Genomic DNA, 26754 nt, shown 5'->3' with positions numbered 1-26754 from the left:
TACACATATTAGTGTTTAAGATGGCTGCTTGTACATTTAAAAAGAAACATCTGCTCATTTAAGAACATAGTTCCTTGTACTAGAGCCAAAAATTCTTCAAACCTTGCTGTATCAGCATTTAATTCAAAGTGCCGTTAAGCGTCATGTTCAAGATGATATAATGCTGTTCAGCATCAGTCACCAATTTATTTTAAGTATCCTGTTTGTTTAGCATTTATTTGTTCACCAACCATGCGATTAGACAGATGCTTTCAGAATAGTAGCAAGTTCTAGCAGCCATGAGACTTTCTGAGCATTGTTTTTGCCTAAATTACATTTCAGATCTTAGCGACTTGTAGCCACTTCTTTCTCCAAATGCTCTAAGGTTGTTGTATTTTATTATTGAAAAAACATTGAGGGTTTAATGTAAACGTCTTAAGTAATGAATTTGCACCATTGTCTATTTTAGTGTGTATTTACTGTCTTGCAACAGCTGTAAACAAAATGCAGACTAAATCCAAAGTCATAGCATGGAGGCCACATTTGTGCTCTGGGATTTATTCATTTGAAAAACTTGTACCCAGAATATGTCATCACCTCAACCAGTGCAGGGCACGGTGCCATGTAAAGCCAATTCCCAAAAGGTTGACTTTAAGCTTGGTAGAATTTAGTAATATGTTGTCACTGGACTTATCAGCCTCCTGCTTTCTCCCTCTGCTTCTGTGTTTGTTCCTCTCCAAATTGTTATGTGCTTCTGATTAGGACTGTCTCCAATTAGATTAATATTGTTAAGGCAGTGCAATGCAATTTTCTTGAAACATCAGAGAAACTGCTCCAGGATATTCCTACGCAAAGGATGATAGAATAGCTCTGCTTTGTTGGCGTTCAGCTAACTTTGTCCTGCTGAGAAGGGAAAAGGTAGTGCCATTAACCAAAGACAGGTGCATATTAAGTGGAAGATGACTGGGGTTTGGGGGGGTGGGGGGGTGGGGGGTGGGGGGGGTGGGGGGGCGGCAGGAGAAGATAAAAATCAGTGGGAAATGCATTGTGTGTGTAGGAAAAAATAACCTCATGAGGAAATATTTCAAATGCTTATCCTGTCCAGCGACAATATCTGATTAAGTACGGTATTACTTACTTATAAATATTGAACTCTGCAGTGCAAACAAAAGCCAAATGAATTGCTGTTCATTAAAGCCAAGATATCAGGTTTTCTGGTGAAAGGTTGGGATGGATGTTAAAATATTCAGTTCAGTATTCCAAATAAGTTATTGGTACGACTAGGATATGTCATTGAATGTCAGTGTTGTGCAAGTAACATTTAACTGATTTCACAGAATTTAGCAGTTTTTTTTAACCTGTTCTTTAGGAACGTGTGCAGAAATCATTTCCACATCCAATCGATAAGTGGGCCATAGCGGATGCGCAATCTGCCATAGAAAAGCGCAAACGTAGGAATCCCCTTTTGTTGCCTGTTGACAAGATTCACCCTCTTTTGAAGGTAAGTCTTGCATAATTAAATTTAGGATTTTCACGCCATTTAGATGGAAGTTACATTTTATTAATGGATGAGGAAGACATTACCTAAACTGCTGTTTTGGCTACAATATTCAGCGATAAGCAAGCTGTAGTCATTAAATAGTTCTATCTTATTTTGCACAATAATTGGATTATCTTGAAGTTTTGGATTAAGTTTGTAATGAAGTTTGTTCCTTAGTAGAAATTTATCATCTGTACCTCTGTCCATCACGTCATTTTTTTTTTGCCAGTAAAATACAGATTCCACTATGTTCTTTAGGATGTACTTGAGTTGGATAGGCCCAATAGGCACATGCTTCAGTATACAGGAATTGTAATCTCACCATAGTTTCTTTGGTTTCTGGACTAGGGTCCAGAATGTCTGATTACAGGGTGTAATCTAAATATGTGTAGAGTTACGCACTTCTGATTGTAGCCCCTTAAGCAGTCACCTTCCAGGGAAAGGTTGGTATTTGTGGAGTATCTATGGAATGTGGTACCCTGGATGTATTATCTTAAGCTAACAGTTGCGTTCTGCTGCAATTGGTCATTGTGAACTTTTTGTTTCTGTACAATCTGCATTCTCCCTGTCCTATCTCACAAACTAAATCTCATTCCCATGTTGCCTTCAGATTTTGCTGTCTTTGGAACTGGAAAACAGACTTGGAGCAAAGGGTATAAATGTGGTCAAGAGTCTTTGGGGAGGTAAAAGTACAGTGTGATTTGGATGAGGGTTGGTTTGTATTGTGCTTTTGCACCGTGGAAGGAAGTATTTACTTTGCAGCCAGTGAAGGTGGAATTTGTTCACCAAACTGTTGGAAGGGGGATGATCTGCATGACCAGGATGATCAAAAAGTTAGCTTAGCCTGGCGGTGCCTTTCCTATGCCAGATTCAGAATCTACCTGCAGTGAATGCTTATGCAAGTTCTCCATTGTATCAGACTGGGTACATCTTGCAGCATTGACAGAGGGCATCACGTTTTGATATTTCTGTATATGTACCATACCTTGGTGTAATACATGTTAATACATTATATTAAGCTACATTGATTCAGATACCTATCTGAAGTCTGATACAATGTGCTGCAGGCAATGAAATTGTTCACACAGTGTTCTGTGAAATTATTCATTTGAACTCAATGGGTGGGTGGGGGGGCGGGGGTGTGTGGATGCAATGGTCAGTTTGACTGAAAGCCAACTGGAGGAAACAAAAGACTACGAGGAGAGGAGTTTCTTCCCTGGGCTGAAGGTCAAATGCAAGGTTTGCATTTCTTATATCCAGCAGTTGTACAGAAAGTTGGACGTCTGGAAGTACAAGTAAGGCAATCTACCAATATGAAAAGAGCATAGTGGGAATCATTTTTTGTTTTCTACACAGAAATATAGATGAAGCTCATGAAATAAGTGGGCTTTTGTGGTAGTTGGTGCTCACTTTACAAGCCCTGTGAAATAAAATAGCTCAACGATTCAAATCTGGCCTCGTCTCATTGAGTCCCACCTGAGTGTTGGCCAAGTACAAATCCGAAAGACAGTTATTGGCCAGGAGGACACAGGACTGTTTTGGGAAATTAGTTACGGCATTAGATTAAAAATGTATTGAAAATGGACATGAGTTTGTAACCGGCTTCTTTCCAGGCTGAGAGTATTCTTGCAGCTGGGTATGCTGGGGTGGGAGGAAGGTTCCTGGGTCACAGTGCAGCTAAGGATTTTAACCACTAGGTGGTACTGTGGAATGATTATCAGTCTCCCAACTGTGGGTGTCATTTTATGTTTTTCCCAGAATTTAGGGGATTATTTTCTCCTCCTGGCATATTGAGCCTTTAAAACATTATTTTCCCCTACTCCTGAAATAATTGGAGCATTTGGAACCCATGGCCTGTTGGAGATCTCCTGATATTGGGCTGAGGCCTACTAAAATCTGACTTCAACAGAAGGTCATCAACTTGAAACAGTCACTCTGTTTTTCTCTCTCTACAGTGCTACCTGACCTGAGTATTTACAGCAATTTGTTCTGTATTTTTGTTTCCCTACCTGATTTCTGGGATCTTTCCTCCTAGCAATCTTTATTTGTGGTGGCTAAGCCATTGTTGAATTTTGAAGGGTAGGAATCTTAAACTTATTTATTCTATACAGCTGAATAGAACAACTTTTAAGTTCATTGGTGAACTACAAACCTCTTAATTGAAAGGGTTTTTAAAAAAAAATTACAATTATAGTCAACAATTACATTAGATTTATGCACAGTTCTTTGAAAAATAAACTGCCAGCGAAACTGGCAGAAGATATTATCTGTGGGCTGATTTAGGAAGAGTTGTCAGTTCATTGGTGCCCACTGCTCCATTAAAATCAATAAATTTATACAGTACCTTTCATGATCTCTGGTCATCCTAAAGTGCTTTTCTACTACTTCTTTGAAATGTGGTAACTGTTGTAAAGTAGGAAACACAGCAGCCAATTTGTGCAGAGCAAGCTCCCACAAGCAGCAATGAGACAATGACCAGTTATTCTCTCTTTAGCTGTTGAACGAGCTTAAATTGTTGACCAGGACACTGGGGAAGACTCTCCTGGTCTTCTTTGAAATAGTGCTATGAGATCTTTTAGATTTACTGGAGAAGGAAGAAAGCCCTCAGTTTAATGTCTCATCTGTCTCTTCATTTAATTTTCTGGTCCGTTCTGCTGTATTAATTTATTAATACACCGCCGGATGCTCCAATTTTTCTTTAATTCACTGGTGCACCTGATGCTATTTGAATTTATTAATTTTCTGGGGTCTTGTTGCTCCTGATTTTATGGCACCTGCTGTTTCATTAATTCATTAATCCATTGTGCCTACCTGGCTGTGTTGCATTGCCTATTGGTATTGTTTTTTTTTGTTGTCAGTGAGATGATGTGGCATATATTTGTTTCTGAGAGTTCAGTTTTCCTGTTTGATTGTGTGGTGTCAAAACAACCAGTGACACATTTGTGTTCTAATTGAAGTTCTTCAGTTTATTCCATTATTTTTTTTATCTCCATCTTATTGTAGGCACAGCTTCTCTTCTCTATTGTCTTGTCATCATATCTTTTTTGCAACATAGATATAAACCTTTTTGACATTCTGTGTGAAGTTTTATGGAGATAACCAGTATATTCCAAAAAGAAAGCATATCAAAAAATATTGTACCTTCAGGATTCAGGATGTTTCTGATATTTGGACCCATTCCAACTCTACATGGAGGATGCTCTGATTTGAAGTAACACTTGTTGAACTGTTGCAAGGGTTCAGATTTGAATAGAATAGATAATGACACTAGCAAAGGTATAGGATTATAAAATTCTCAAACTAATTTTATTGAACTGTTTCAAAATCACAAGGATATAAATAGCACACTGTTAGCTGATGAACAGGTGGATAACATCATGCAGGACCTATCAATGAAAACAAAACTTACAAACTGATTTCTTTCAATTCAGCTGTGACCTCATTTTATAAATACACCACAGAAACTGACTCCTTCGAATCCAGTTTGTGTGTTACCTTTTAATTACAGAACAGCTGGCCTCCTTCATCCAGCCCCCTGTCTTACTATGAGATCGAAGGTTTACACATCTAGTTGTTTGGATGTTACCCACAAAGTTGAATTGTCCACACAGCTTTGCCCCTCATTATTTAGCTTAACCTGCAGAAAAAAAAATCACTGGTATCTTTCACCCAAGTCTTTAGCTCACAGAAAAACTGACACTTACCTCCAGCTCTCTGCTTTAACTCAACCAGGAGACTAAAGGGTTACACATGTTAACAGAACGATACATACAAAACCCTAGTCCCTGTTCACACCTGGAACGCTCAGGGGAAGAAACGTAACTTCTGATGTGTTAGCCTGCGTCCGGCTGCACCGCAAGAAACAAAGGAAAGGTACGCCTTTCTTATATCCTCCATGCGTGGCACTTAGAGATTGGTTGCTCCCTGCATGGTCAACTCTGAGAGTGGTCAAAGATGATGTCACCCCTCATGGAACAGTTCACAGGGACTCTGTTTAAAATACCATTTTTGACTGTTAAAAAACCCCCAAGCATTCAGTATGTTTGATAAGTAGCACAGAGTTGCATCTTCACACTGTCCGAAGGCTTTTCACTCCCCTGACTGCAATTATAACCCCATGAAATCAGAAGTCTCAAGATTTCTTCAATGAGATTCTTCCTGTGAGTGTCTTGATAATAATAGGTGTTGATACAATTGGCATGCTTCCTGACCCCTTATAGTTACTGGCTTCTTGGTAATTTTAGTGCTTACATCCTCTTTAAGACATTACATTTCTGTTTAAGTGCTTGATGGCAAAGGTAAATTGACCATTACTATTTTCCACTCATTTAACCCTGTGTTCCCACAACCATCAAGCTAGCAAAGTCAAGTGGCCAATCCAACTTAATCCCGTTGTGTCTTATGTACATTCTCACAGCATAACAGACATAAGTAAAGCCATATTATGCAGCCAAAAATTAATCAGTTACATCGTCAGTTCAGGCTTTTCAGTCCATATTACAGAAAGTAGATATCTCTTTGTTCTTTAAGCCTAGTATTTGATGGATGTCATTTTTCATCATCCTTCAGGAGGTTCTTGGTTACAAAGTTGACCATCAAGTTTCTGTTTACATCGTAGCAGTGTTGGAATACATATCTGCTGACATACTTAAACTAGCAGGCAATTATGTACGAAACATACGACACTACGAAATCACCCAACAAGACATTAAAGTGGCCATGTGTGCCGATAAGGTAAGAAAGCTAACTCTTTTTTCAAGAACTTGAAAGCTGTTTTACCAATATTTTTATTTACTCTTTCAAAATCAAGCCTTCCACTGACCGAGAAAGGAAATATAATTCAGTTGGTTGGGGGGGCATAAAGAGCCTACAAAGGGATTTAGAAAAGATAAGTGAGTGGGCAAAAATTTGGCAGATGAGGTATAATGTGGGAAAATGTGAACTTGTCCACATTGGCAGGAAGAATGGAAAAACAGTATTTTATTTAAATGGAGTGAGATTGAAGAACTCTACGTACAGAGGAATCTGGGTGTTGCGGTACATGAATCAAACAAAGTTAGCATGCAAGTACCGCAAGTGATGAGGAAGGCAAATGGAATGTTGACATTTATTGCAAGGGAAATAGAATATAAAAATAGGGAAGTGTTAATACAGCTGTACAGGACCTCAGTGAGAGCGCATCTGGAGTACTGTGTACAGTTTTGCTCTCCTTAAAAAAAGTATATAATTGCATTAGAAGCAGTTCAGAGAAGGTTCACATGACTGATTCCTGGGATGAAGGGATTAGTTTGAGAAAATGTTGAGCAGGTTGGGCTGATACCCATTAGCGTTTAGAAAAATGAGAGATGCTGTTATTGATATATGATCCTGAGGGGACTTGACAGGGTGGATGCTGAGAGGATGTTTCCCTTTGGGAGTAAGTCTAGAACTAGGGAACACAGTTTAAAAATTAGGAGTCTCCCATTTAAGAATGAGATGAGATTTTGTTTTCCCTGAGGATTGTCAGCCTGTGGAATTCTCTTCCTCAGTGAGCAGTGGAGGCTGAGTCATTGAATATAGTCAAGGCTGAGTTAGATAGATTTTTGCTCGACAAGGAAGTTGAGGGTTATGGAGGGCAGGCAGGAGGAAAGTGGAGTTGAAGCCAAAATCATATCAGCCATGATCTTATTGAATAGCATAACAGGCTCAAGGGGCCTATTCCTGTTCCTAATTGTGTTCTTGTGTTTATTTAGCCTGGAAACATTTTAATGAATGTCAAGCAGCAGAACTGCTCCGAGAATCTAGTGTTATGATCCCTGTAGAGACCGATAACTTTAAGAAAGGAATCTCCACAATGTCAATGGAAAGACAACGATGGACAAGATTTCACTTGTTTAAATTTTACTGTAACAATCAAACAAAAATCAACATAATTCAAGCATTGATCAGCAGAAAAGCAGAATAATGCAGAGGGGTGAAATATAAGCTGGTTATATTTCACCCCTTTCCTAATTTTACTTAGTTCTGTTGCAGGGTCATGAGGACTCGAAACGTCAACTGTGCTCTCCTCCGCCGATGCTGCCAGACCTGCTGAGTTTTTCCAGGTATTTCTGTTTCTGTTTTTGTTTTGGATTTCCAGCTTCTGCAGTTTTTTGCTTTTATCTTTAGAATAATGCAGATGCTGGAATCTGAAATTAAAACAGAAAATGCTGGAAGTACTCAGCAGGTTATGGCAGCATTTGGTGAGAAATGTTTTGGGTCTGTGATCCTTCATCAGAACTGGGAAAACTTGAGAGATGTAATATTTTTTGAGCAAGAGATGGGTGGGAAAAAGGAAAAAGAAAGGTCTGTGATAAGTTGAAAGTCAGGAGAGATAGATTGACCGAAGAGTTTTCTTCCAGGGCTAAAGGGAATGGTGATGAGGCAAGGAAAGAAACAAAAGATTTGCTGAGATCAGTTTTACTGCTGACTGAAAAAAAAACAATTCAAGCAAAGAAAAGGAAATGAAATGGAGTAGAGATCATGGTCTGAAACTGTTGAACTCTATGTTGACTCTGGAAGGCTATAGACGACGCTATAGCTTATGTTGAGCTTCATTGGAAACGTGTATTGGGCCAAGGACAGAAATGTCAGAGTGAGAGCAAGGTGGACAATTAAAATGACAGTCCACCAGAAGCTCAGGTCAGGCTTGCAGAATGAACGGAGGTGTTTCGCAAAGCAGTCACGCAATCAGTGTTTGGTCTCCCCATTGTGGAGGAGACCACATTTTGAGCAGCAAATAGATTGAAAGAAGTACACGTAAATCGCTGCTTCACCTGAAAGAAGTGTTTGGGGCCTTTGACGGTGAGGAGAGAGGAGGTAAAAGGACAGGTGTTATATCTCCGGCGTTCGTGTGGAGGAAAGGGAACAGTGTGTTGTGGATGACTGAGGTGTAGACCAGGGTATCACAAATCATTTTCTACAATTCCACCACCTCCAGTACAGTGTTCCGTATTCAGTGGATCATTTTCTGGCATTTCCACCACCTCCAGAGTGATGCCACCACCAAACACATTTTCCTCCCCTCCCTTTCAGCATTCCAAAGGGACTGTTCACTCCTCAGCCACCCACAGCAACTTTCCATGTAAACGCAGGAGAAATAACACCTGTCCTTTTACCTCCTCTCTGCTCATCATTCAAGGCGCTTCTTCCAAACTAGGCAGCAATTTACATGTACTTTTTTCAATCTATTGTACTGTTGTTGCTGTTCAAAATGTGGTCTCCTCTACATTAGGGAGACCAAACGTAGATTGGCTGTCCGTTTTCTGGAATACCTTTGTTGAGTTCAAAAGCGTGATCCTGAGCTTCCGGTGACCTGTCTTTTTAATTCTTCACCTGGCTTGCAAGCTGATATTTCTGCCCTCAACCTACTGCACTTTTCTACTGAAGCTCAATGTAAGCTTAAGGAATAGCATCTTATCTTTTGATTAGGCACTTTACAGCCTTCGTGACTCAACATTAAGTTCAACACTTTCAGGCCATAATCTCTAGTCCATTTGATCTATTTTGGGTTTATTCTTTCAGTCAGCAGTACACCTGCTCTAGGCACATCTTTTATTCCTTTGTTTCTTTTCATGCCCATCACCACTTCCTTTGGTCCTGGAAGACTAACTCTTATGTCATTCAATCCCTCCTGTTTTCTACCCTATCACAAATCTTCCTTTTGTCCTTGCCCCACCCACCCTTTGCTCAAAACCTATTACATCTCTAACTTTTCTCAGTTCTGATGAAATGTTAGCTCTGATTCTCTCCACATGCTGCCATGACCTACTGAGTATTTCAGCATTTTCTGTTTTTATTAATTAACAGGATCTGCTCTGAACTGCAGATCCTGAGACCAGTGTAATTCAATCTCCTAATTTACTGTCTATTTACCGTTACCTTTTAACTTTCCTCCCCAAAGCAAACTCAGGTTACATGAGCAGCTCTTGGAACTAAAATGAGTGCTAGGATATCTAATTACACCCTTTTCAGAATACTCCCCAGTTTCATTTTGGAATTAAAAGGTCACCACACAAAAAGAAAATACAGGTTCTGCCCAAAGCACAAGGGTCATCACACTAACTGGAGAGCCTTGAGCTCCACCAGGCACACTTGCAAAACTATATATTTTTTAAATAAAATAAACAAATATTTTTCTATGCCAAATGGTCAGAGATATTCTGAATGACTGTTTTGCAGTGAACTTTGTTGGACCACAAAGTTATGCTCTTCCTCTTTGCTTTCAAGGCCCCTGTCTAGACTCTGTAACATAATGAATATTTCAAAACCAAACCCCAACATGATGGTGAAAGCCAGTGATTTAAATTAACCACAACAGTAATGGCACATGAGAGAAATGGAGAAATAAACTTTGCCCACCAGCTTCATCGCTATAAATCTTTTTAGTGACAGGCAGCCCTCCTTTCCTCCTTCCCACCCCATTGCAACCCAAAGGACACAAGCACCCAGACTAGGCTAATGTATCTGTTAGAGAAGCATATGACCGATGTTTTATTAACTCAGACTGAAGACATTCAAGAATGAATCACACCAGATCCAGATAATTATAGCCCAGAGATTGGCAAGTCTTTCTTGCCACCCATCTTTCCCCCCGCAACATCCCCCAACATCATTTGATGCGCACACACTCGCCATTGATTTAGTTGGCAATTATATCGTCCAGTGTGGCTCTGGACGATACAGAGCAGGTTCAGTTCCTGGCCTACGCTGAGTTACATGACCTGAGTTAGGGTGGTAGCTCCCAATTGGACTGGAAGCCTAAGATTCGTCATCTCAATACCAAAACTGGTTATTGCCTTGCCGCAGGCTCATACTGGAAAGTATGTTTCTTTCTACCACACCCACATTCCTCCCCCACCCACCAAACCCAACTCCAAAGCATTGGCGTGTAACCCCTCCCATCTCAAACAAACAAAAGCTCTCTTCCTATATCAAACAAACACCAGCCCCCCAGGGCAGTTGTACCAGCACAAACTTTTTTTTAAACTGGATGCATGATCTTGACCCACACAATGCTGGACTAACTCGCATTCTTTCCCACCCCAACTCTGACCTTAAGAAATTACAATTTCTACTATTTGATTTATTGTCAAAACTGTGAGCAGAAAAATGATCAAAAAACTTAAGATAAAACCATCATACACAAAATAACTTCTCCACCCACACGCTGATGGTATCCAACCTGCACGTAGCTATGAAAGTGACTTATCTTTCTCGGTGGGTGGAGGGGTGGTGTTCCCAGGCGGAGGCCGAGGACGACAATCCCCAGCAGGCCATGAATTTTGGCACATCTGCAGTGTGTGACAGCATGGCTGACCGCAAGTGCTCTGTTCTGGGTTTCTCCCCCTGCAGTAAAAGGGCATCTGACAGCAGTGTGCCCATGTAGAAAAACGACATGAGAATTTGATCATGGGGTTCATTTGGCGCCATAAAAGGAGGGGATCCAGTGGAGAGGAACAGGGAGAGGTCCTAAAGAAGAGTGCCAGGCAGGGGACAGGGAGAGATCCCAAAGTAGAATCCCAAAAAAGAGGGTCCAAGCAGAAAAAGGGCTGCGGTTGGCAGACTTTAATTAATGAGGGCTCAGGAGCAGGCAGCAGATTGTTGGTGGTTCCATGCTGTGGGCCACTGGGGCAAAGGTAACCCTTTGGAGCAGTAGTATTCTGCTTGGCGTGGCCGAAGAGCTGAAGTTGTGCTTGTGAGTTGGTGCTGTGGTGCAAACTCGAATCCAGGGGCACATAGTCTCAGGTGATGAGCTTGAAACCCTGCAAGGTGGGCCGTCATTGCTGTCTGAGTTGGAGCAACTTTTAGAAAGTATTCCAAGGTGGGATCTTCAAAGGTAGAAACTAGAATCCCTCGTCAGAGAGACAGAGTTTCTCTGAGATTGGTTGCTGAACAGTGTATACTGACGCCTGGGTGGGTTGTTGAGAAATCTGTGGAGTCTGTCTTGGTCACATAGACTCGTAGAAGTTTACAGCACAGAAGGAGGCCATCTGCCATTTATTGTGCAGTGCGGTGTGTTTGACTACAGTGTGCTTGTTAATTCACATGTTTCTCATATTAACCCTGAATGCTAGAGTCTGTGATAGATATTTTAAATTGTTTTATCTTCCTGACCTTGTATAGTAAAGTTTATCTTTGTTCAAAACCTGTGGAATCTAGTGGCTTTGTTCTCTTAGCAAGTGGCCTGAATCTCAAACTTTCTCTACTCTAATTGGATCATACCAAACATTTCGGGGTCTGGTCCAGGATTATAACAACATGCAGTCTTTTTATAACTCACAGTCGGACTATTCCACTCTTCTCAATTACAGGGGATACTACTGCTCAGATAGGCCAACTCGTGGGAGAATATTGATGTAGTGATGGGGCAAACCAACTTGCAGATCCCAAATAACCTCTGCTTACTTAATTCAAGTTTACCAGCCATCATAGAGATTGTATTTTGTCAAGATATTGTAGATTAGGCTTGTTCAACGCCTGGCTTGCGGGCCACAACCCGGCCCCCGAAGCCTGTGTATCCGACCCACAGACTCATCGTTCCAAATACGGGTAGGTGAAATGAAGGATCTTCTAGGAGCTGCTTCTCCAATCACAGGTTCGCCAGTGAGCCTATCAGCATCAAATTCAGGAGAGAATCAGACTCTCATTGGAGGAGCAACGAGCAGTGTGAAGATGAGTGGCTGCTCCTATGTTTTCAGAGCGTGCTCTCGGTGCAGGCGCCGGCCCATGAAGGGGCACAGGGCCAAGATAGCGGAGTGGGTGGGGAGGTCACAAGGAAAAGCAGAGTTGCGCTTTTTAAAAAAAAACAAATAAAATATCAAAATCTGCATATACACACTGGCTGAGCAGGCTGAAAACATGAAATGAAATCATGCTGCTTCCAGATAGTGCTGATCGCTCTGCGGGCTGTCCGAAGCAAGGAAAGCAAGCAAGGGCTTGGGAGAGGGGTGGTAAGAAGGGTGGCAAGCAGGAAGCAACAAGTGTTCGGCAATCAGGAGGAGGCCAGCAAGGTCCATGAAGCGGGTGGAAGTTGGGAAGAATCACAAAGTGGGTGGAGGTCAGGAAGGCCCCCCAAATGGCAGGAGGGCACAGCCACCACCACCTGATCAATTTCTCCTGAGGTAAAGTGCCCAATCTTCGTGGGCCCGGGTAGGGAGTGAGTCAGTGTATGAGACTAAGTGAGTCTGTTGGGGGAATTTTCCGGTCCCGCTAGAGGGGCGAATCGTTGCGGGTGGGACGGGAAGATTTGGAGAATTCCAAATTTTCCCATCTCGCCCGCGACTATGTCCACCACGAGCTGTAATGGAAAATCACTGCCTGTGTGTGTGAGAGTGAGTCTAAGTGTCGGTGCGGGGGAGTCGGTGTGGGCGAGTGCGGGGGAGTGATTGATTATGTGCGTGGGTGTGTGTGAGAGATTCTGTGCCTGTGTGTGTGCGTGTATAAGAGAGTGAATTGTCTCCAAATTTTCCCACCTGCGATAGTACCCATCACTGCCGGGTCCAGAAAACCCTGGCCTGTGTGAGAGAGAGAGTGTCAGTGTTTGTGTGCGGGCATGAGAACTCTGACTGGGTTTGAGTCAGACACTCACCCTGACTTCCTCCTCCTCCCTCCCCAAAAGCCTGTCCACAAAGCTGGCTGGGCAAGGAGGAAAACCCAGGCTGAAAGGCAACCCGCTCCTGACGCCTAATTTTGTATGAATTCTGCTGAGGTCAGCACAGGCTACGTGCCACCAGATAAGATGCAAGGTTAGTGTTAGTTAAACTCAATTCCTTAGCGCCGGACTGGTCTCTACCCCTTCCCTGGTGACCAGTACGTGGGCCCTCGTCTGTCTCTCTCTAGCTCTGTGTCCTCAGCGAAAAGGTGAAAATGGTTTAATTGGTGAACTCTGCTGCTTGGCACTTTTTAATGGGCATTTTTATTAATTGCTCTCTTTTGAAATTATCAATTTATTATCTTGACACTGATTTTTAAAAAAAATTCATGTTTAATGTGTGAAATATTACCTTGCTGAAATTTGAGCATTGGCCTCTTGAGTGAGAAAAGAATTGTAATGTGGCCCCCCCGCGCAAAAAGGTTGGACAAGCCTGCTGTAGATCTTTGTTCTGGGGAGGTTAAATGTAGAAGTGATGGAAATGTATTTTTGCTTTTTTTGTTTTGGAAGGACCTATGCTGCTATCATATCCCTGTGAATCATTGTCTGTTTCATGGTCTAAACTTGAGATTAACATGTACTTTGTACCACTAACACACAGACAGTGGATCTGGAACAATATTCCATTTATTTCAGACACAAACAAAACCTTAAATAGGTTGAAGTTTACATTTTGTTTACTTGCACGTTATATTTACAGATTCAGATGCTCGGAAATACCATGAAAATGCAATAAGAACAAATGCTTCTTTTGACATCCTCCAAAGATTAATGGATTTAACAGACTTTAGCATTCCAAAAGTGGAGATAAACATTGATTGACCTAATAAAATAACTTTTTTGTTATTGGTGGTTTCAGGATATCAACTACAAGTCACCTCACTCTTGTTTGGCATGAAAGGCTCAATCCATCCATTGAGCACCAATTTGCTTTCACTTCAACCTATTCTAATGGCATTATACACAATAAACTAACCTGTCTAAACTTGAGAATTTAATATTTAGTGTCCCTCATATACTTTAATACTCATTAGTAGTAAATTAGGTCTGCACCCCATTCTTTGGCAAAATTAATAACTGTCTGAGGAATGGAATATTAATCTGTGTGATCTTGGATCACATATGCCTTCTAGTAATTCCAAATCTTGTTGATTAACCTTTTCAAGACTGTGAGGTTCCCAGTTGTAGGGGCATGAATCTTGGTTTGTAAATCAGTTTCCCCTCATAGACGTTTACAGCACGAAGAGGCCATTTGACCCATTGTGTCCACGCCAGTCAACAAAGATCTTGACTACACAATCCCATTTTCCAGCGCTTGGCCCATAGCCCTGGAGGCTATGGCAATGCAAGTGAATATCTAAATACTAGTTAAATGTTACGAGAGTTTCTGACTCAACCACCCTTTCAGGCAGTGAGTTCCAGACTTCCACCACCCTTTGGGTGGAAAAAATTCTCCTCAACTCCCCTCTTAGCCTCCTCCTTCATCTTAAATTCATGCCCCCCCGGTTATTGACTCCTCTACTAATAGAAAAAGTGTCATTTTATCCACCCGATCTATGTCCCTCATAATCTTATACACCTCTATCGGGTTCCCTCTCAACCTTTGCAGCTCCAAGGAAAACAACCCCAGCCTATCGAATCTTTCATCATAGCTCAGACCCTGCAGACCAGGCAGCATCCTGGTAAATCTCCTCTGCACCCCCTCCAGTAAAATCACATCCTTCCTATAATGTGCTGACCAGAAATTGCACACAGTACTCCAGTTGTGTGACCTAACCAGCATTTTATACAGTTCCAGCATAACCTTGTATTCTATGCTTCGGCTAATAAAGGCAAGCATCCCGTATGCTGCCTTAACCACCTTATCTATCTATCTACCTGCCCTGCTACCTTCAGGGATCTGTAGATATGTACACCAAGGACCCTCTGATCTTCAGTACTTTCTAGGATCCTACCATTCATAGTATAATCCCTTGCCTTGTTAGCCCCCACCAAGTGCATTGCCTCACGCTTTTCCAGGTTGAATTCCATTTGCCACTGCTCTGCCCCCCTGACCAGTCCATTGATATCCTCCTGCAGTTTACAGCTATCCTCATTATATACCACCCTATCAATTTTCGTATCATCCGCGAACTTCTTGATCACACCCCTACATTTAAGTCCAAATCATTTATGTACAGTTTGTACAGCACAAACAGCAAGGGCCCCAGCACCGAGCCCTGCTGAACCCCACTAGAAACAGACTTCCAGCCATAGAAACATCCCTCTACCACCACCTGCTTCCTGCCTCTCAGCCAATTTTGGACCCAACGTTCCACTTTGCCTTGGATCCCATGTGCGCCTACTTTCTTGACCAGCCTGCCATAAGGGACCTTATCAAAAGCTTTGCTAAAGTCCCTGTAGACTACATCAAATGCATTAACCTCACCAACACTCCTGGTTACCTCCCCAAAACATTGGATCAGATTGGTCAAACACAACCTTGCCTTAACAAATCCATGCTGACTATCCCTGATTAATTTATCTCTCTCCAAATGCAGATATATTCTGCCCCTCAGAATTCTTTCCAGTGACCTCCCCACCACTGAGGTTAGACTGACTGGTCTGTAATTTCCTGGCCTATCCCTCCCTCCCTTTGTTAATAATGGGACACTTCAGCTGTGGCCAGAGAGGATTTGAAAATGACTGCTCCACCTGATATCTCTTTCCTTTCCTCCCTCAACAGCCTGGGATACATCCCACCTGGACCTGTGGATTTATCTACTTTTAAGGCCGCTAAACCTGCTAGTACCCTCTCTCTCTCTCTCTCTCTCTCTCTCTCTCTTTCTCTCTTTCTCTCTCTCTTTCTCCGTTAATTTCCTCTGATATTTCACAGTCCTCCACCCTGATGTCTATACCTGCGTCATCCTTTTCCATTGTGAAGGCCGACAAAGTATTCATTGAAGTCTGTACCCAGACCCAGATCTTACAGGTCCACACAATGATCACCTCTTGTTATGACTGATGCAGTTGGTAAAATGGAGTTTTTATAAAAATCCCAGAGGGAAACTTTAAACAACTGTCATAACCTATTATTTTAACTTTCTACACTTAATGTCACCATTAGCACCTTTTGCCAATATCACCGCCATCAACATCCGTTCGACCTTTTGCTTATGATATCTTTTGCAATCTCTCCTTTGTCTCCACCTAACACCGGCCTTCTACTCAGCTTCACCTGTCCCACCCCCCTTAAACAGTATATATTTCACCACATTTCCACTTCTCTTTAGTTCTGAAGAAGTGTCAAAAGGACTCGAAACGTTAACTCTGTCTTTCTCTCCACAGATGCTGTCAGACCTGCTGAGTTTTTCCAGGCAATTTTTGTTTTTGTTTCAGATTTCCAGCATCTGTAGTATTTTGCTTTTATCTATAATTTTAAGTGTTAGGTTTGAGATGTGACTCTAAATTCAGGAATCAGACCATCAGTTCTCGAGGTTTTACATTAAACTAAATGAAACCTTACCTCACATTAGTAAAATTAGCCTTTCCCTAGTTTGGAACTTTTATTCCCAGCCCAACATTATCCTTTTCTATAACTATCCTAAATCTAACTGAGTTATGGTCCCTATCCCCAAAATGCTCCCTTACTGATATGCCTTCCACCTGCCCGGGCTCATTTCTGAATATTAAGTCCAGAACTGCCCCCATCTTTTTTGGGCTTTCTATGTACTGGCTAAAAAACATTTTCTTGGATGCAGCTTAAGAATTTTGCTCCCTCCCTACCTTGCGCACTAAAACTATCCCAGTTAATATTTGGGTACTTCAAATCCCCTACTATTACTGCCTTGTTATTCTTATACTTCCCTGAAATTTGATTATGTAGTTGATCCTCTATCTTTCTCTGACTGTATAGAGGCCTATGGTACACACCCAACAGTGTGTTGGCCCTCTTGTGTTTTATACTCGTACCCATGTGGCCTCATTTGATGATCCTTCCAGAATATCATCTCTCCTCACTGCTATAATTGATTCCTTGATCAATATTGTGACCCCCCCCGCCCCCGCCCCGCAAACCACCTTCTGTCCCTCTCTCTCTATCTCGTCTGAATACCAGGTACGTTGAACTGCCAATCCTGCCCTTTTAGCCAAATCTCAGCCATAGCTATGATATCATACTCCCACGTGCCTATCTGTGCCCTCAGCTTGTCTGTCATATTCCTCAAGCTCCTTGCATTAAAATATATTCCATTTAGCCTTGCTAAACTCACTTCTTTCTTATCTAGCCTATGTTTCCTCTTCCTTCCAGACTTACTGACTAGCGTTTTAACTTCTAATTCCATCTCAGTTTCTCTCTCCACTGAACTACTTTTCAGTATCCCATCCCCCTGTAGGTGTCTAATGTCAATACTTTCAGTGAAGGAGCAAGTAAGCACAATAAAAACAGAAAATGCTTGAAAAACTCAGCAGGTATGGCAGCATCTTAAGAGAGAGGAACAGAGTTAAAGCCTCTGAAGAGTCATACGGACTCTAAACGCTAACTCTGTTTCTCTCTCCACAGATGCTGCTGTATTTGCTGAGTTTTTCCAACATTTTCTGTTTTTATTTCAGATTTCCAGCATCTGCCGTATTTAGCTTTTATTTGAGTGAGCAAGTAAGCATGCTGATGTATGGAGACCCAGCTGTTGAGAATGTGGTTACATCAGTTGCTGTTGTGTATCAGGCTAGGTATGATTTATCACCCTTGAATCAACTAAGGAGTTAAAACCAAGCTCAACTAGTGGCCTTGTGGTTTTTTCACCACTTGATTGTTCCATGTTGACTCCAAACTGGTGAAGAGAAGATAAAGAAATAATTCAAATTGGTGTAGGGCCTGAATCTGGCCTTCCATAAACCCAAGGGTGCGGTGTTTGAATTGAAGATAGCTTCTCACTTGGAAAATTCTACTAAGTTACTCAGGTTTGTGCAATGGGTCATTTGTATTAACTGTTATCTTGCTGCTCCTGAGTAAGGAACTGATGATGCTTAGGAATGGAAAGCCTTTTATAGTATGGAAGAGAAAGTTGCGGGAAGCCACCCATGCTCAATCTGCAAGTTCACCTGGTTGGAAAGTTCGCTATGTATTTACCTTAGTTGCATGTAGAAGAATGCAAACCACTCTCCAACTTGTGTTTTTCAATTTTCTCCAATTGCACAGTGTAGAAATTGAAAACAAAAATTATGTTTTCTAGGTACTAATGGATATGTTCCATCAAGATGAGGAAGATTTAGGTGTAATTGAAGAGGAACCCATTACCACTGGCGAACAAACTTACTATGATTTAGTGAAGATGTACATGTCTGAGATTCGGCAGTATCTAAGAGAATTGAATCTCATCATCAAAGTCTTCAGGGAACCCTTTGTATCAGATGCTAAGCTGTTTTCTGCAAACGTATGTTGTACATTTTATGAATACCTTTTTAAAATGTATATATCCTCATAAGTTTGTTGCCCTCTTTCATAATACAAACCCTGTTTTTTCTTTCCCTTCATTGTGCCTTCTGAAGTACATCTATAGCTAAAGTGCTGTGCAGCTTGTTACTAAGTTCTTTGTGGCTGCCAGGAGCATGCACATGTATTAAATGTACAGGCTCCTCTCCCCAGTGTGTTCCAGCAATTGTGTAGCTTAGAACTGGAGCTCATTTTGCCATTGGACCTGTCTCTTTTCAATTCACTGTAACCTAGCTTGATTTGTTCCTTGCTGTAGAAGTATTTTATTTTAGCATATTGGAAACTTCAGCCTATTCTCCTGAATTACTAGTGACAAGCTATATAAGATTTTTTTCATACTGGCCTTAATGAAATATGTTTTTGTTTCATATTGGGAAAGAATAAAACCTCTGTTTGTTTTGAATGTGTTATCTTCCAAGTGTCTCACTTTAAGATGTAGATTTGTAGTCTTAAACTTTAGAAGTTTTAAATCTTTTTTTAAAACACAAAGGAGAAGCTATTCATATTGTGTTGTATTTGTACTTTGGAATGCAAACAACTGCATTTACAGTATTTAGCACTAGATGGCAATACATTTCCAAATGTGATTTTTTTTTAACCCTGAAAATATTAATTTGTTTTCCATATTATTGTAATGTTTCATTAGAATATCTGAAAATTTTTCATCAAATTGTGATACAAATATTGCGACTTAATGGTTATACGTTTAAATAAGTTCTTTTGGTATAAGATTATGCCATCGACAGCACAAGTAACAAGAAATTGACATCAGAAAGATGTCCACGTGATCTTTATTTTATATTGGTGCCTCTCCTAGGCTAACATTACTGTTCTTGTTTATTACTAGCAATTAGGTTGCTGCTCTTTGCTGTTCCCACGTGGAAAATTTTGAATTATTGTTCTGAGGTTTTCTGCCAGAGTTTGTTTGCCTTTAATTTTTCTATCATTTTTTTGAAGAAAACATAAGGCTGCTAGTGCTCTGGTGCCTTCCCACTTGCCATTGTTGATGCTTATAGTGCTAATTTTTGTGACAAATTATGTGAATGTCTCAGATTCTTCACAGGAGAGCCCTCAGGAAAGAATATAGTGAATCCAAAGATGCAGGTAACTGAATTAGAGCCCCATATACTTATGAGGCTATCTTGTCAGAACATTTTCAATTCTTAGGTCTACCTCCTTCACCCTATCAGAATGGAACTCTTGCAAAAATTAACTCAGTACCAACCACCACTCTCTAGTTGAAACATTTTCTGTAATCATTGGTACTGAGTGGCAACACTCATCATTTAAATGTAACATAGTATAGAGATCAAAATAGCTGGACTTTGTTGGTTGGCATAGTCAATACTTGACATTTATGTGGCATGAATGTTGCCTGCCACAACGACCCAAGCTCTTGTCTTATCCAGGTCCCGTTGTACATTCACATGGTCTGCTTAATTATTACAGGAGTTGTGAATGGAGCTCAACATTGTGTAATAAGCAGCTAACGGCATCCCCCCCCCGCCCCCCCAAAACCTGTCTCCCCACATTATGGCAGCAGTGAAGCTGGTTAGGTGGAAGACGCTTTCTAGAGGAACTCTCGCAGTGATGCCCTGGGACTGTGATGATTGGCCTCTGGCAAAAAAACCCAACCATCGTCCTTTGGGTCATGATGGACATCAGCCACTGAAGAGTTTTTCTGCCCAAGTAACCTGAAATTTTCTTTTTCCCTGACTAGAATAAAGTTGATTTCTACCCTTTTCACCTTCTGTGTAAATATTTTCCATTGCTGATCTGCATGATCTGCAGCTGGTTTTCCTTCCACTTACTCTGCCAGTGTCCTTTTTTATCTCAGTAAGTTGTGTCTTTTGCAGTTGAGTACTCACATCTTTGACTTTTTCATTTTCTGTTCTTAAATTAGACCTGATTATATTGTGGGTGCTGCTGATTCCCAAATGATCCCATACTTTTCATTAACTTAATCGTATTGCGTCTAAGAACTGTTACTCTGAAAGTTCTAGTTTTGTGTAAGTGGTTCATCAAACTTTTGACAATGTTGTCAACAGCCTTATTTGATCCCAGCCAAAATTCTTGTGAGAATTTTAAAATTTCATGTACAGGAAATTGCCATTCCTTAAAATTATTGTAAAGGAGAGGAATAACTTCAAGTAAAATGTAGTTTGTTTTCTGGAGACTAGGCATTGTATATACCAAAGCAGACATCCACCCACAGCTTGGCATTTACTTCAGAAACATAGCTCTTACTAACGAAAAGCTTTGTCAGTGTACAAGTTCATTGTCTTGCATGCTTGGATGCAGCTTATCTTTGGTGCTTAAACCTTTGGTAGTAAACCCTTAAGTTGCCTATATTTCTGGTTTGCACGTTCTTTTGTGGTTCTTATTTTTAAGATTTTATCATTTGTCTTCCTCACAGGACGTGGAAATCATATTTAGTCGTATTGTGGATATCCATGAGTTGACTGTGAAGTTATTGGGCCTAATTGAAGATACTGTGGAAATGACAGATGAAGGTAGCCCTCATCCATTAGTCGGAAGCTGTTTTGAAGACTTAGCTGAGGTAAGTTGTTAAACAGAGAAAAAAAAACTTCTTAGCTGACACATTTAGTTTTTGAATTAAATATTTTTGTATAATTACCAAAATTTCTGATATTGATCAGAAAACTGCATGTACCAAAAGGTGCCATTTATAAGTAAAAATAAAATATGCTTTTTAACCTCGACTCACAAAATAGGAGAAAAATATTTCTCGTTTGGACTGTGTTTGTGCTATAATACACACTGAATTTGGTACCTCAGCTATAGGAAAATGAGGAAATAAAACAAAAATCCCAAATGTGTCTAAAGCAAAATTAATTCTTGAATCAAATTAATTGAGAATTAAACATGAGTGCCATGGTGAATTAAGAGAGCTTATGAAAGATCATTTTCCTTTAAAGTATTTGATGTTAGTTATCAGGAGGTCTTATGGCATGGTGGTAGTGTCCCTACCTCTGGGCTAGAAGCTCTGGGTTCAGGCCCCACTTAGGGGCTTGATAACTACAGAAGGTGTGTTCATAAAGTGGTCAAACAGGTTGATTGTCAGCCTGTAAATCCTTTCAGTATGCCTAATGGACAGTTTCCTGTCAGTCATAATGCAGAAGACAATGGCAAACCACTGCAGTAATCAAACATAATCATGGACCAATGCAATGGAAGTCCATGGTTACCAACACCCTCTTAGGGCATGGTATCTGAAGGAGGAGGTTAAGTATCAAAAATGCCATTCTTTGACCCATCTTGCCCTCTTGTATAAAATGTAGATTGCTGTTCAGCTTGTTTTACTTCAGCAGGAAAATGCTTTGGATTGTACATTATTTACAATGTAGTTGGTTCATTTCATTTTTGCAATTTTCGTCCATTTAGAGCAATTTTGGGACTCTTTTGCTTTCAAATTTGACAAATGGAATTGAAAAGAAATTATGCCTGGAAAATCAGGTTTTAAGTGAGTGTGCACCATTATGACCACTCTTAGTGTTTTGATTTGTAGTGTTGCCAAATTTGCCTTGGCTTTTCACCCCCGAGTCTGCACAATAGTTTCTAGTGTTTTCAGGTGATTACTGAAGAGTGCCTTAAGTGCAAATCTAATTCAAAAAACTGCATTGGCATCTCCTGTTGCTGTGATGCCTGATGCTTCTTCGCTCTGGAACTGATCAGTGTTCTGATTCTGGTATTCTGTAGATATTTTTCTTGTGCTTAACACCCACTCACTAACACATTTAAGGTTGTGCCCTATATCTCAAGCTGTAAGCCACAAACTAGGTTTATTAAGAAGTAAAATTAGTGGCAGCAATAGCAACCGCAATAGATTTCACTAGAATCCAAAACTTTATTTAAACTCAGAATCACTATTGCAAAACAAATAATACACCAAAGTCTTTGAAATTCATAATGACACTTAACTTGGAGAGGCATCTGTAATACTGAGTTTATATGTGAATTGGATACCTAGAATGCTGCCATTAATCCTGTTTGTCAATGGCCTGGCAAAGCAGAAATTCACCAAATGAGCCCAAATGCAACCAACAAGTATAGCCCCTTACAGACACAGACTGTTTTGCAAATTCCTTTTGGGGTGGAAAAAAAATCATACATTTGAAGACTATGCTTTTTCTGTCTATTTTTCAAATACCACAATTATCACATGTCCTCAAACTGGATTGTTATCCTACTCCCAGTGTCCCAGCTCTGTTCGTGCAAGTCTTAATTAAGAATTTTTTTTCCTGCTGTTGGCTGACCTATTAAAAGACTGCATCACTGCAGGAACAGACTGAGATAGACTCTCCCATCGTAAGAGCTTGGTGGTGGTTAATTTGCTTCACTTTGCAGTTTGGGCTTCCAGCAGATGCTGCATATACCTTTGCAGGTAACCTTGGACACCTACCAGATGCAAAAAAGCCTAAAAGTCAGATAGAGTCTTCATGCTACCCCTTATATAAAGGCTAGGATAGAGCTGCCCGTCTCAGTAGCCAAAAGGTTACAGACACCGAAACATTTAAAAGTCAAGCTTATCATTTCTCAAAAATATTGCAAAGCACATTAATTACTTTCAAGCACATGGTTATACATTTTGGGATAGGCTTAGATATTCTAATTGAGTGGCCTACTAGTCAGATTTTCTAAGTGATCTGACCATTTTATGTTTAGGGGTGTTTCTGAACTGCCAAATATCCAACAATGTAATGGTGCAACCCAGGTGTATAAGAACTGGAAATATGTGTCTTTTACACTTGTCAATCCCTTAGAAGGTGGACTGTGCAAATGTGAGATAAAGTCACATTAATCTCTAAACTGATCAATTTCACGGTATCACAGAGTCATGCAGCACAGAAAGAGGCTGTTTGACCCATCATGCCTGTGACAGCACATTGAAAAGAACCATCCAATTGGTTCCATTCTCATAGAGTCATAGAGGTCTACAACACAGAAAAAGGCCCTTCCGCCGGTCAAACAACTACCTAACTAGTCTACCTTGCGGAGGCTGAGCGTCAACTCGCAGACATTTCCTCCTACCTCTCCCTGGACCATGACCCCACCACAGAACATCAAGCCATTGTTTCCAGGACTGTCACTGACCTCATCTCCTCTGGAGATCTTCCTCCCACAGCTTCCAACTTGATAGTCGCCCAACCTCGGACGGCCCGCTTCTACCTCCTACCCAAAATCCACAAACAGAACTGTCCTGGCAGACCGATCGTGTCAGCCTGTTCCTGCCCCATGGAACTCATTTCTCGTTATCTTGACTCCCTTCTCTCTCCCCTTGTTCAGTCCCTTCCCACCTACATCCGTGATTCCTCTGACACCTTACGTCACATCAACAATTTCCAGTTCCCTGGCCCCAACCGCTTCCTCTTCACCATGGATGTCCAATCCCTCTACACCTCCATCCCCCACCAGGATGGTCTGAGGGCCCTTAGCTTCTTCCTTGAACAGAGGCCCCAACAATCCCCATCCACCACTACTCTCCTCCGTCTGGCTGAACTTGTTCTCACACTGAACAATTTCTCCTTTAACTCCTCTCACTTCCTCCAAATAAAAGGTGTGGCTATGGGTACCCGCATGGGCCCCAGCTATGCCTGTCTCTTTATGGGGTATGTGGAACATTCCTTGTTCCAGTCCTACTCCGGCCCCCTCCCACAACTCTTTCTCCGGTACATCGATGATTACTTCGGTGCTGCTTCATGCTCTCGTCGGGACCTGGAAAAATTTATTAATTTTGCTTCCAATCTCCACCCCTCCATCATCTTCACATGGTCCATCTCTGACACTTCTCTTCCCTTCCTTGACCTCTCTGTCTCAATTTCTGATGATAGACTGTCCACCAATATCCATTACAAGCCTACCGACTCCCACAGCTACCTCGACTACAGCTCCTCACACCCCGCTTCTTGTAAAGACTCCATCCCATTCTCTCAGTTCCTTCGCCTCCGTCGCATCTGTTCTGATGACGCTACCTTCAAAAACAGCTCCTCTGACATGTCCTCCTTCTTCCTTAACCGAGGTTTTCCATCCACGGTCGTTGACAGGGCCCTCAACCGTGTCCGGCCCATATCCCGCGCATCCTCCCTCACGCCTTCTCCTCCTTCCCAGAAACATGATAGGGTCCCCCTTGTCCTCACTTATCACCCCACCAGCCTCCGCATTCAAAGGATCATCCTCCGCCATTTCCGCCAACTCCAGCATGATGCCACCACCAAACACATCTTCCCTTCACCCCCCCTGACGGCATTCCGTAGGGATCGTTCCCTCCGGGACACCCTGGTCCACTCCTCCATCACCCCCTACTCCTCAACCCCCACTTATGGCACCTCACCATGCCCACGCAGAAGATGCAACACCTGCCCCTTCACTTCCTCTCTCCTCACCGTCCAAGGGCCCAAACACTCCTTTCAAGTGAAGCAGCATTTCACTTGCATTTCCCCTAACTTAGTCTACTGCATTCGTTGCTCCCAATGCGGTCTCCTCTACATTGAAGAGACCAAACGCAAACTGGGCGACCGTTTTGCGGAACACCTGCGGTCTGTCCGCAAGAAAGACTCAAACCTCCCTGTCACTTGCCATTTTAACACTCCACCCTGTTCTCTTGCCCACATGTCTGTCCTTGGCTTGCTGCATTGTTCCAGTGAAGCCCAACGCAAACTGGAGGAACAGCACCTCATCTTCCGACTAGGCACTTTACAGCCTTCTGGGCTGAATATTGAATTCAACAACTTTAGATCTTAAACTCCCCCTCCCCCCATCCCGTTTCTTCCCCCCCCCCCTTTTCAATAATTTATATAGATTCTTCTTTCCCCACCTATTTCCATTATTTTTAAATCTAAACTAAAACCTTGTTAGTCTTTCCACCCCACCCCCACTAGAGCTGTACTTTGAATATCCTGTCTTCCATTCTTAATTAGCTCTTTTCTCAGACAAATGTCACCACCTTCGACACCTCTTTGACCCTTTTGTCTGTGACATCTTTTGATTATCTGCTCATCTCCACAATCACCACACCCTCAATGTCTCTCTCTCTCCCACCCCCCGCCCCACCCACCTTAAACCAATTTATATTTCTCCCTTCTTCTAACTATGCTTCAGTTCTGCCGAAGGGCCATGAAGGCTCGAAACGTTAACTGATTTCTTCTCCGCTGATGCTGCCAGACCTGCTGAGTTTTTCCAGGTAATTCTGTTTTTGTTTTGGATTTCCAGCATCCGCAGTAGCTTTTAGCTTTTTGTTTTTAACTATTCTAATCCCATTTTCCAGCACTAGACCCATAGCCTTGCATGCCATGGCATTGCAAGTACAAATCCAAATACTTCTTAAATATTATGAGGGTTTCTGCCTCTACCGCCCTTTCAGGCAGTGAGTTCCAGATTCCCGCCACCCTCTGGGTGAAAAAATTCTTCCTCACGTCCCCTCTAAACCTCCTGCCCCTTACCTTAAATCTATACCCCCTGGTTATTGATCCCTCCACCAAGGGGAAAAGTTCCGTCCTGTCTAGCCTATCTATGCCCCTCATAATTTTATACACCTCAATCTTGTCCTCCCTCAATCTCCTCTGTTGCAAGGAAAATAACCCCAGTCTATCCAATCTCTCCTCATAACTAAAACTCTCCAGCCCAGGCAACATCCTGGTAAATCTCCTCTGCACTCTCTCTCGTGCAAACACATCTTTCCTATAATGCGGATTCCAGAACTGCATGCAGTACTCGAGCTGTGGCCTAACCAGCGTTTTATGCAGTTCCAGCATAACATCCCTGCTCTTATATTCTGTGCCTCGGCTAATAAAGGCAAGTATCCCATATACCTTCTTAACAACCTTATCTACCTGTCCCGCTACCTTAAGGGACCGGTGGACACGCACACCAAGGCCTCTCTGTTCCTCGGTACTTCCCAGGGTCATAGCATTCATCGTGTATTCCCATGCTTTCTTTGTCCTGCCCAAGTGCATGACCTCACACACTTATCCGGATTAAATTCCATTTGCCACTGATCAGCCCATCTGACTAGCCCATCTATATCCTCCTGTAATCTAAGGCTGTCCTCCTCACTATTTACCACCCCACCAATTT

General features: G+C 41.7%; 1 protein-coding gene across 3 annotated transcripts in view; it reads left to right on the top strand.

Annotated features, from left to right (window-relative positions):
- LOC144689525 (son of sevenless homolog 1) overlaps positions 1-26754 on the top strand; it is a 275662-nt gene that overhangs the window by 140962 nt on the left and 107946 nt on the right. For all 3 annotated transcript variants that reach the window (XM_078556670.1, XM_078556669.1, XM_078556671.1), the window contains exons 3-6: positions 1349-1480; positions 6089-6253; positions 18401-18601; positions 21077-21220. In XM_078556670.1, coding sequence (XP_078412796.1) covers positions 1349-1480; positions 6089-6253; positions 18401-18601; positions 21077-21220 — 642 coding nt within the window. The remainder of the gene's footprint in view (positions 1-1348; positions 1481-6088; positions 6254-18400; positions 18602-21076; positions 21221-26754) is intronic.

Source organism: Cetorhinus maximus, chromosome 14 (assembly GCF_964194155.1).
Source record: "Cetorhinus maximus chromosome 14, sCetMax3.hap1.1, whole genome shotgun sequence".
NCBI classification, from domain to species: domain Eukaryota; kingdom Metazoa; phylum Chordata; class Chondrichthyes; order Lamniformes; family Cetorhinidae; genus Cetorhinus; species Cetorhinus maximus.
Note: the sequence above shows the minus strand (reverse complement) of the source record. Positions and strands in the feature narration are given on the sequence as shown.